This window comes from Bombyx mandarina, chromosome 11, assembly GCF_030267445.1.
Source record: "Bombyx mandarina strain Sakado chromosome 11, ASM3026744v2".
In the NCBI taxonomy this organism is placed as follows: Eukaryota; Metazoa; Arthropoda; class Insecta; order Lepidoptera; family Bombycidae; genus Bombyx; species Bombyx mandarina.
In genome coordinates, this window is record NC_143218.1 from 3,395,908 (window position 1) to 3,408,165 (window position 12,258).

The 12,258-nt window shown below is 34.6% G+C and overlaps 1 protein-coding gene and 2 long non-coding RNA genes across 3 annotated transcripts in view; all 3 read right to left on the minus strand.

The window, feature by feature from the left end:
- LOC149501910 (uncharacterized) overlaps positions 1-12,258 on the minus strand; it is a 184,396-nt gene that overhangs the window by 49,053 nt on the left and 123,085 nt on the right. The gene's annotated exons all lie outside the window — the stretch shown is intronic.
- LOC114244467 (uncharacterized) lies at positions 5,639-7,772 on the minus strand. The gene has a single exon (XM_028176306.2). It carries the CDS (start codon positions 7,490-7,492, stop codon positions 6,470-6,472), a length of 1,023 nt encoding a protein of 340 aa, XP_028032107.2. The 5' UTR covers positions 7,493-7,772; the 3' UTR covers positions 5,639-6,469.
- On the minus strand, positions 11,139-12,152 carry LOC149501911 (uncharacterized). Its single transcript, XR_016323860.1, has 2 exons — positions 11,954-12,152; positions 11,139-11,820 (listed from the first exon to the last, which is right to left on the minus strand). It is a non-coding gene; the product is annotated as an uncharacterized LOC149501911 (long non-coding RNA).

Consider the following 12,258-nt stretch of genomic DNA (forward strand, 5'->3'; position numbering starts at 1 on the left):
TGTGGGAGAGAGAAGGTTTGTTTATGTTGCTGTCTCATGTATCGAATAGCTTTACCGAAGTGAGGCTCTCGATTATTGTATGTGCGAGTGCGAGTTGCAAATTAATGGATTTTGAGAGTATTTCTTCACTTTCAAGCAAGTTAAGTAGTCACTAAAAATTTTGCCGTGAAACCAATACAATATCAAGATTTTTTCTTTCGTTTTTAATAATAATGTTGTTTTTTAAGGTTTTATCTATTCTAATGGTTTATACACATATATTTTTTCGGTTAGAAAATTTTATAGACGTCTAGCTAGTTGTAAATACATATTAATTCTTTGCTTTTTCATTTAATTCTTATTAAATCATTGCTTTTTTTTTAAAGAGTTGTTTGATGAGAGAGAGAGAGCGAGATAGAGTTGCTTTTTTTTTTTATTGCTTAGATGGATGGACGAGCTCACAGCCCACCTGATGTTAAGTGGTTACTGGAGCCCATAGACATCTACAACGTAAATGCGCCACCCACCTCGAGATATAAGTTCTAAGGTCTCAGTATAGTTACAACGGCTACCCCACCCTTCGAACCGAAACGCATTATTGCTTCACGGCGGAAATAGGCGGGGTGGTGGTACCTACCCGTGTGGACTCCCAAGAGTTCCTACCACCAGTGAAAGAGTATTCTTTATTGTACACAAAATGAATAAATATTGTGAAACATTTTTTCTTGGTCTTATCGCTAAGAGTGATCTCTTCCAGACAACCATTAGATGGGCAAGAATAATTTCGAAATGAATTGCACACTGTGTATCTATCTATTATAGAAATATATACACACACGCACATACACACGCGCACACACACACACACACACACACACACACACACACACACGCGCGCAATATACATATTTACAGGTACATACGTACAGATTTATATTTATAAATTATATAGAAATTTGAACAATGTAATAATAATTTTGCTTCTTTACACATTTATAAATAAGGATGGATGCTCGTAATAATTTTAGTATATTTGGGCCACCTAATGAAGATCATCAACACTATTACCGTAAATACAATCATTTTATAAACGTTCAACGGGTAAAAGATTAAACCTATGTAAAACATAATTTCTTTAATTAAAAAAAGCTGAAATAATTACCTATTCCAAGATTAATTATGTTAAGTATGTCTAAATATGTAATTACAATTAAATAAATTCTATAATAAACTTCTAATTCTAATACTTCTATTAAAGTTACTAAAAAAATATGTTTATGCTGGGCAGTTTTCGTGTATTTTAAAGGTTACGCCATTACGGCAAAGTTTGTTTACGAAATTGCACCCTTAGAATGGAAGTGGTATAACTAAAAAATTTAAGATTAGTTTTATATTTCAAAACACTTATGTATTATTATTAAGAACCTACATTTTAAGTAGGTAATACGTGCAGCAAAAATGTTGGACTCCTTTTTACGAAAATTGCGCGGACGGAGAAGTATGAAATTTCCCACACTTATAGAGAATATAGAGAAGTAGTGCAGATTGCTAATTTTTTTTTTTAACTGTGCATAAACAATAAAAAAATAAACTAAATGAATAAAAAAACCTTACACACATTACCATGTATTTGACACACACACACACACATGCATTTATACTTTTTTTTGTTTATTGATTTATCAATCTGTGGTCAAATTGAGAATAGATTAATATTATTTTTCTATAATGTAGCCTTGGCGACATAGAGCAATGATTATTATAGAAATGATGATAATAGAAAGGTGACAATAGAACTATAATAATGTTCAAACTTAAAATTTAAATAAATTATGGTCAAATTTCGACCACTGGACTACCGTTAGTAGATAATAATAAAATCATTTATTGCCTTTCACACAGATTTAGATTATTACAGGCAGCCTACAAGGAAACAACAAAAAAACAAAGCACTATTATATCATTTCTGGCAAGCAGCTCAACATTTGCACTTGTATATTATTGATAGGAATTTTATTAAGAATATTGAAAATTTATGAGGAATTTGACAAGTACGGATTAGTTATAGATATATGTAGTTACATATTGTAAATTAAATTAGTTTTATAAGTGCAATAAAAAATAATTTAAATGATAAAATGATAAAGCCATACCTTTTTCCAATGTGACGATTAGAGGGTATCCTATTATTCTTTTCTATATTATTCTATCAGCTTATAAAATTAAACAGTCTCTTTTAGTCTAGAAAAGGACTAAGTACTCTTTCTGTCTTTTTCAAATAAAATGGCATGCCTTAAAGTGTTTAAACCGAAAAACTAAAAAAATACAATTATTGTATTACAATATTGAAGTTTACCAGAAACTAAGAATTTTGGGTTGAGCCACTTTAATTCTAAAGGTACAAAATAGTATTGAACACGTGACATTACCCGAATAATTTTGAAAGTAGTCGGTTCCCATTAAAATGCTGTTAAAATACGTTGTATTTCATTTAGACGGTCTAATGCCAAAACATCACGTGCTACCAATATACGAGAAATAATATTATTGCTGCTCTCGGTGAATAAACGCCCTGCGAAGCGAGTAGCATATCTCAACTCACACTCACAATTCTTCATTTTTCACCGTATAGAACGTAAACTCGATTTGATTTTGATTTATTCATTTACAATTGAACAACTAGGAAAAAAGATGAAAAGACATTTTGGAGGGACCGCGAGGAGCTAAATTGTGTGAATTGTTTTATTTTGTCTATTTAATGTTTCTTAGTTAATGCGTATTTAATATTTCTTCGTGTATAAGTGTAATTTTGAGACCGTCTTGGCCTAAAGGTTAAGGCGTCCGGTGTATTCGTATCTTGCAATGCACCGGTGTTCTAATCCCGCCGGCGGGTATCAATTTTTCTAATGAAATACGTACTTATCAAATGTTTACGATTGACTTTCACTGTAAAGGAATAGCATCATGTAATAAAAATCAAACCCGCAAAATTAATTTTTGTAATTACTGGTGGTAGGACGTCTTGTGAGTCCGCACGGGTAGGTATCACCACCCTGCCTATTTTTGCCGTGAAGCAGTAATGCGTTTCGGTTTGAAGGGTGGGACAACCGTTGTAACTATACTGAGACCTTAGAACTAATATCTCAAGGTGGGAGGCGGCATTTGCGTTGTAGATGTCTATGGGCTCCGGTAACCACTTAAGATTAGGTGGGCCGGGAGCTCGTCCACCCATCTGTGCAATAACAAAGTAACGTGGGTTTATTAACTGTTTAGTATCTGTGAAAGTGCGAAAATTTTAAAAAATTAAACAAAACCGCTGGACGTAGCTTCTCGAAGTCTTCGAAAAGGTCCACTGAAAAAAATCTCAGTATATAATCAGCATTTTGCAGAGATTATATTTTATCCCATATTATCTGATCTCATTCATTTCATTCCATGCCAATTGATTAATGCTTCAAATTAATCAAATCCATTTCACTCCATATTATCATTTTTCATAAAAAAAGATTAGGCTCTATGGCATGATATTTTTGCCTCTCTAGTTGGAAAAATAAAACTACTAAAGAAATACTCGATCGAAACGTTAAAATCCACTAATTTGTAACACGCACTCGCACAAATGTCATTCGTAGTACTCATTTCGGTAAAATTACTCGGTTACGAGATCACAACGTTAATATGAACTCGCACTCACAAAATAACACCGAGTACGTTTGCCGCTAGGGGCGCTGTTCCAATTGCATACAAATTTGACCAAACTGGCTCGCTAGTGAGAACGTTACAAAACTCGCACTAAGCACACTGGTCACTGAAATCTGCAGACCGCAGACGCATTGACGCCTTTGAGATGTGGTGCTGGAGAAAGGTGCTGCGTATTCCGTGGACAGCATTTCGGACCAACGTATCAATCTTGCAAGAACTCAAAATCTCCACGCGGCTGTCATCCGAGTGTCTTCGCAGAGTCCTTGAATACTTTGGTCACATCGCACGGAAGGATGGTAGCAATCTCGAGAGGCTCATCGTGACTGGTAAGGCAGATGGGAAAAGACCTCGAGGGCGCAGCCCAATACGTTGGTCCGACCAGATCCGCACCGCTCTTGATTCCACGTTTCACAACGCCCTCCACACCGCCAGAGACAAGAATGGATGGAGAAAGATCGTGCGTGCGAAGGTGATACAAAAGGGTGGTCACGACCCTCAGCAATGAGGAATACGACGCAAGGAGGAGGACAAAAACTGAGTTACCTTACTGTTTTGCAATTGTTAGTGTATATTAAGATTGCACTTAGCTGATTTTTTGTGCACTTTAATTAGATAAATATGACTGATTAACTGGTGTTTCATTTAGAATAACTCATGTTCTTAACAGTTTAATAGGTAATGGGTTTAAATATTTTGTTGCACCCACAGAGTTATCAGTTTTACTTTTAGTTAACAAATAGTCATTTAGTAAAACAGTTTAGCTTTATAGATCAAACAGTATATTATATTTGATTTATTTGATGAGCAAATTTAGTGTGCAATTCAGTATTTTTTGTGGTAATTTCGAATATTTGAATAGAAAAAATTGCGTTTACAGTTGTAGGATTAAATACTACCCATTAAATAAAACTAGATGAGATAGTTTCTTATGTACTTGGCCTACGAAACCCACAGTACCTACGTGTTGGCTGTAATATGTTTAGGTCCCAGACACGTCCTTTAATCCACTCTTCCTGGCTGAGCCTTTGCTCGCCCATCAGTCCTGGTAAAATTGGAAAGGCTTTTGGGCCACCAGTAATCCTTCATAAGGAAAAACCAGTGATCGGAAACTTTGTCAACCAATAGGACCCAGATATAGATAGCTAGATGAAACACTACCTATTGAAATAAATAAATAAAAAATATTTCGTGGAAGAGACGTAGCCGAAGAGTTACAGAGCCGCGCGTTGCCGACCACTGTTCTAGACTAGTCTTGCCTATGTCGAAAACATTCTTGGCGCCATTAGAACACTCTCGATATATAACTAGAATATTCGAGAATGAAAAAATAACGACACCATTGATAAGAATTTCCTATTGGACACAACACGTACATAAGGTGTCTCGGCGGTCTGTATTCTCAGATGCACTTTTTAATAGTCCTACTGGTGGTATGACCTGTTGTGAGTCACTGGTGGTAGCACCCCTTGTGAGTCCGCGCGGACAGGAACCACCACTCTGCCTATTTCTGGTAATGCGTTTCGGTTTGAAGGGTGGTGCCGCGGTTGTAACTATACTGAAAACTTTTTTTTTTTGTCACTAGGAAATCACCGGACTTCCGCCCTTCACTGGGGATCGAGGGCGGGGCATGTCAGAGTTGAACCGACTAAAACCTCCTGTCGCTCAACAACCAGCATCCAAACCTCGCATGAGACAGAACTCATGAAAAGGCAAAGGGGGGAAAGTGAAGCGTTTAGTGTGGAGCACATCTCTCTCATCATCCTCCCCCTCGGGACGCCGGACTGGCGGTCGACGGCACCACGACCACCAGCCCTCTCGGTCGATAATGAGACCTTAGAACTTATATCTTAAGGTGGGTGGCGGCATTTACGTTGTAGATTTCTATGGGCTCCGGTAACCACTTAACACCAGATAGGCAGTGAGCTCGTCCACCCATCTGAGCAATAAAAAAAAACAATACGCGTAAAACATTTATTATTAACTACATCAACAAGGTTTTTTCTTCTCCAGTGTATATTCTAAGGGGGACTATAACAGACAATTATGTGAAAATTATTTTACATACTTTACAAACAAAGGCTTTTTTGCAGTACATATTATTTAATGTATTCTCAGATACATTATTAAAATATCAATTTGCGAAAATGCTTTATTACACTTTACACAAGCATACAGTTTTTCTTAAATATGTATTTTCGTATGCCATTCAAAATTACCAATACTTGAAAACCGTTTTTCACAGTTTACAATAATAAGACTTTGCTCTAGTATACATACAAAGCTTTATATGTGTTTTTAAATAACTAACATAAACTAAAACCTTCTGTTTGTACTTCACAATATTATGTTTATCTCCTGTATATATTCTAATGTGTGATCTTAAATTTTTTTATATTTATTTTTGTTCATTGCTTAGATGGGTAAACGAGTTCACAACCCATCTGATGCTAAGTTGTTACCAAAGCCCATAGACATCTACAACGTAAATACCACCACTCAACTTGAGATATCAGTTCCAAGGTCTCAGTATAGTTAAAACAGCTGCCCCACCCTTCAAACTGAAACGCATTACTGCTTCATGGCAGAAATAGGCAGGGTGGTGGTACCTACCTGTGCAGACTCACCAGAGGTCCTACCACAAGTAAAAAATGTGTGAAATGTGTGTAAAACACATTTACTCTCATTTCATAAACTTAAGGTTTTTCTGCCGTATGTATTGCCATGCATGTTTTTATAGTACTTACTCATTCATGAAAAGCTTTTTTCACACACATCACAAACAAGGTTTTTAAGCATTGTGTACATGTATATGTCTTCTTAAATAACTAATATGTGCAAAAGACTTTTTACACATATCACAAACATAAGGTTTAACTGCAGAATGTGTTGCCATATGTTTTTTTAAATTACTAGTTCCTGAAAAGCTTTTTTCACAGACATCACAAACATATGGTTTCTCTCCAGTATGTGTTCTTATATGTGCTTTTAAATCACCCTTTCGGGCAAAGCCTTTTTCACACACATCACAAACATAAGGTTCTTCTCCAGCATGCGTTCTCAGATGAATTTTTAAACCAGAAGGGTCTGCAAATCCTTTTTTACAAACTTCACAGATGTATGGTTTTGTGACAGTATGTATTATCATGTGTATTTTTAAATTACCCTTTCGAGTAAAGCCTTTTCCACACACATCACAAACATAAGGTTCTTCTCCAGCATGCATTTTCAGATGAATTTTTAAACCAGAAGGATCTGCAAATCCTTTTTTACAAATTTCACAGATGTGAGGTTTCTTGACAGTATGTATTAGCATGTGTTCTTTTAAATTTCTATATTGTACAAAACATTTTTTACATACTTCACAAAGATAAGACCTATCTCTAGTGTGAATTTTCAAATGAATTTGTAAGCTACCACGATATCCAAAAGATTTTTCACAGACTTCACAAACATAAGGTTTCTCTGCAGAATGTGTTCTCCTGTGCATTTGCAAAGAATCATTTCGTGCATAGCACTTCTGACACACTTCACAAATGTATGGTTTCTCCTCAGTATGTAATCTCATGTGCAATTCTAAAGCATTTTTTCGTGTAAAACCTTTTTTACAGACTTCACAAACATAAGGTTTCTCTGCACTATGACATAAAATGTGTGTTTTTAATTGATTGATTTGTGTAAAGCGTTTTTCACACACTTCACAAACATAAGGGTTTTTAGGAGGATGCGTTTTCATGTGCATTTTAAAGTTCTCTATAAATACAAAACATTTTTTACAGACTTTACAAACATAGGGTTCGTTAAATGCATCCATTTTTGTTTATATACATAAGTAAATAAAAAAACCTCGATTTGGAAATTTTAGACACGAGAATGCTCCAAGTTATGTTTTTTAGGAAGAGAGATCGGAAACCAGACAAAAAAAAGTACTGCCTCTAAAGAGTATGTATCTTCTTGTAATTTGCGTTTTATTTTCTTTCCAGTTACAAGCTATATTACTTTTGTTATGATCACAATTATGTTGACATGTTGGATCAATGTCTGTGAACTGAGGGACGAATTAGTACTAGACATGCGTAGTTCCGGACCGAAATAGTTCCCGGAACTATGTCCTCATATGGAACTATATCATTCAATCCGAGTTGTCAAAGCTAACATGTTCAGACAGTTCCATTTCCATTCCAAGTGTACTGTTATGCAGGAACTACGAACGCGTTGAACATGACGGACATGCGGACATGATTAGAGCATAGGTATCGCGCGGCGCGGAGGCGTGGCGCGGCGAGTCCACCCGAACGAGTCCCGAACTGACACGAGTCCACGTAAAGAGATAAGGCGAAATATGGCGCTAATACGAGGGAGTGAGATGGAGCGCGTGCATGCAACTGCGTGTGGAGTTCTTTCACATTACATTTTTATGAATATTGAAGTTATGTTCTACGACCTACGTGTTACAGTCGATAGTTGAATGAATTAAAATGTTTTGCTTAGGATTTTGACCTTGACCATGCATCATTCCTAAGAGCACTTAACCTTAAGTGTTTGTAGACCATTTCTTAGAAAATCATAATAAAAAATTAGAGAATTTTAAAACATTCACCACTTTCGCTAGTTTTGTTAGCTACATTACGTAATGAAAATAAAATATATTGTTATCTCGGTTATGGGAAAAAGGTTGTTAAGCTAAAACGAGCTCAATATGTTGTATATCAGAATAACGTGGTATTTTAATTGACAATTGATAGGTTATAGTTTCCGGTGCATCGTACAATACATTGAAAAATAATGAAAATAGTAGAGTAATTGAAATTATGACAAAGTGGAATAGTACATTAATAAATTATGAAACAAACTGTAACAATGAACCTAAAACTAAAAACCTTACAAAATAATAATTATAATGATGCCATCAGCGGCAATCTATTTTTATATAGTGTTTTTAAAAAATTGTATTATTAATACCTTTTTTGAAAAATATTGTGTAATTAATAATAATTTAATACGTGATTCGCTACACTACAAACAGCTACTAGACTTAACATGTCCGCGGAACTAAACGGCTACATACAGCTACAAGACTTAATATGTCCGCGGAACTAAACAGCTACAAACAGCTACTAGACTTAACATGTCCGCGTAACTAAACAGTTCCGCGAACATGTTTACTGGAACTAGTTCCGACACTCTAAAGAACGATGTCATGTTCAATCCTTTTCCGAACATGATTAGCGCACGTCTAATTAGTACCATGTAGACATGCGTAGTTCCGGACCGAAATAGTTCCTGGAACTATGTCCTCATATGGAACTATATCATTCAATCCGAGTTGTCAAAATTAACATGTTCAGACAGTTCCATTTCCATTCCAAGTGTACTGTTATGCAGGAACTACGAATGCGTTGAACATGACGGACATGCGGACATGATTAGAGCATAGGTATCGCGCGGCGCGGAGGCGTGGCGCGGCGAGTCCACCCGAATGAGTCCCGAACCGACACGAGTCCACGTAAAGAGATAAGGCGAGATATGGCGCTAATACGAGGGAGTGAGATGGAGCGAGTGCATGCAACTGCGTGTGGAGTTCTTTCACATTACATTTTTATGAATATTGAAGTTATATTCTACGACCTACGTGTTAGAGTCGATAGTTGAATGAATTAAAATGTTTTGCTTAGGATTTTGACCTTGACCATGCATCATTCTTACGAGCACTTAACCTTAAGTGTTTGTAGACCATTTCTTAGAAAATCATAATAAAAAATTAGAGAATTTTAAAACATTCACCACTTTTGCTAGTTTTGTTAGCTACATTACGTAATGAAAATAAAATATATTGTTATCTCGGTTATGGGAAAAAGGTTGTAAAGCTAAAACGAGCTCAATATGTTGTATATCAGAATAACGTGGTATTTTAATTGACAATTGATAGGTTCTAGTTTCCGGTGCATCGTACAATACATTGAAAAATAATGAAAGTAGTAGAGTAATTGAAATTATGACAAAGTGGAATAGTACATTAATAAATTATGAAACAAACTAACAATGAACCTAAAATTAAAAACCTTACAAAATAATAATTATAGTAATAATTGCCATCAGCGGCAATCTATTTTTATAGTGTTTTTAAAAAATTGTATTTTAATACCTTTTTTGAAAAATATTGTGTAATTAATGATAATTTAATACGTGATTCGCTACACTACAAACAGCTACTAGACTTAACATGTCCGCGGAACTAAACGGCTACAAACAGCTACCAGACTTAATATGTCCGCGGAACTAAACAGCTACAAACAGCTACTAGACTTAACATGTCCGCGGAACTAAACAGTTCCGCGAACATGTTTACTGGAACTAGTTCCGACACTCTAAAGAACGATGTCATGTTCAATCCTTTTCCGAACATGATTAGCGCACGTCTAGTACCATGACATGGGGTAAATTGGGATCCTGGGGTAAATTGGGACAAACCTGCGGAAGATTCTCAAAGTACCTGTAGCACGGAATCTACCTAATTTTGTTTATGTTCATATTTATCAATGTATAGAAGAAAAACCAAGTTAACTATGGAAGTACTACATATGAGTTAAGTTGGTCCCAAAAATTCGTCAAATTAAATTGAAAATAGTGGTTGAAAAGTGCATTTTAAAACAGCTTAAAGAACTTTTAAAAAAAGTAATATTATCGTTGTTTTTTCAATAAGATCACAGTTTATATAAGTTTTTAATACACCTGGAAATACCACAACAAACGGTAAGTTGCAATATTCTTATTTTAAATACAATATTTCGACAAAATAAAAAATTTATATTTTTTCCTTTCTTTTTGGGGAAAATTGGGACGTTTGTAGGGTAATTTGGAACGAGACTGGAAAAATTAGGGACGAGAAAACACAAAATTGGAACGCCAAAAGACAAAATAGGGATGGCTTGTTAGGGTTGTCACTGATATCTTATAATAGATTTTTTAGCCTATACTATCACTTAATTGCGTGATGTAAAGAAGGTTAATGTGTTTATCAGTTAGTTTATGTAAGTATTATAGGTAAAAGAAAAGTATATATATAATTACTTTTTTTTGCGACATTTACCTTGTAATATCTGCCCGGTCGTATGTTCTTTATAGCAATAAAAAAAATTAAAAGTTAAAAGAACTCAAACGAATCAAAACTTTTGTTATTTCATAATCTATTCACGCGTCGAAGCATGATTTTGTTAACATTCACAACGAACACACACAAATAAAAACAGACCTCAGATTTTAAATGTAACATTAATAAAAAATCCGAGATATCCAATTATGAGTGAGTGAATTAATTGAGTTTAGTTATTTAGCTTAGAAAGAATTTCTTTTATTTTTGTTATTATTGGCAGTAATCAGATAAAGCTGTTTTTTTATCTTATTCACCTGATATCTTACTCTTGCTCAAAGATCATTTTGAAAATGTTGATTAAATAAAATTGTATTAATGCATTTCCAGTCCTTTTGTTTTCTATTTTTTATTCTATTTTATGATTTTGTTTCAGAGTTGTGATTTTTAAGGAAATTAAATAATAATTTTCTAAAATACAACTTGCACATACTTTTTTTGATCATTGTATTGTTGATTATCATTCACGTCACATCGCTTCGGAATAGAAACCAGCTTAATTTACACTATGTTGTGTATTGTGCTTAAATTATGGATTGTATTCATAATTTCGGTCCATATAAATAATTATATGGCACCTACCTATATATCGCAGTACTGCGAGTTGACAACCCTTACAAATATCCCAATTTAACCCTTAACCGTGTCAATTTACCCCGGACGCTGGGTAAATTGGGACGGCCATTATTTTACCGATTATTTCTTTAAAATGAATAATTAAAATAATGTAACGGTTTTTATCACCTAGGTACGTTCAAGACTCAACTTATTTCTTTGGTTGAGCAGTGACTATTTAATTGGAACTATTTTAAAATTCAATCTGAAGGTCGATTTTGTCCCTATTTACCCCATTGTACGGTAATTGACTTTTTAACTAATCTGCACCACACTGAACAAAATGCAGAATTGATGTCCTTATGTCACAGGCTGCACTTATGGATGTAAACTTCTCTTCCGACCTCCTGCTCGTGTCGTTTTCTTGTTTCATCAAGCTGAAAATCACAAACCAACCAAGACAATAGTTCACCAAGAGTCACCAATCGAACATCAGAACAACTGTAATGTCCAATGGAACGTAAAATGTCATAGAATTTTTGCTTCCTATATATATAGGTAGGTACTCACTTTTACATTAATAGTCTATTTTAATAAGAATCCTTGTGATTATGATATTTTTTTAAAAGCGTTGAACCAATGAATAGGAATCACTATAAGTAGATACGGTAGGTATACCTACCTACTTTTTTTTTTAAGTGATTTTATGACCTGGTAACTAAGACCTTTAAGTCATGTCTTATTTTAATTTATATTATTCATATTTTTATGAAACATGATATTATGGAGTTCAATGAAATGAAGATAAATTAAATTTAAGACACTAATCAACTGGGATGAAATTAAATGAAATGAATTGAGATGATATGAGATGA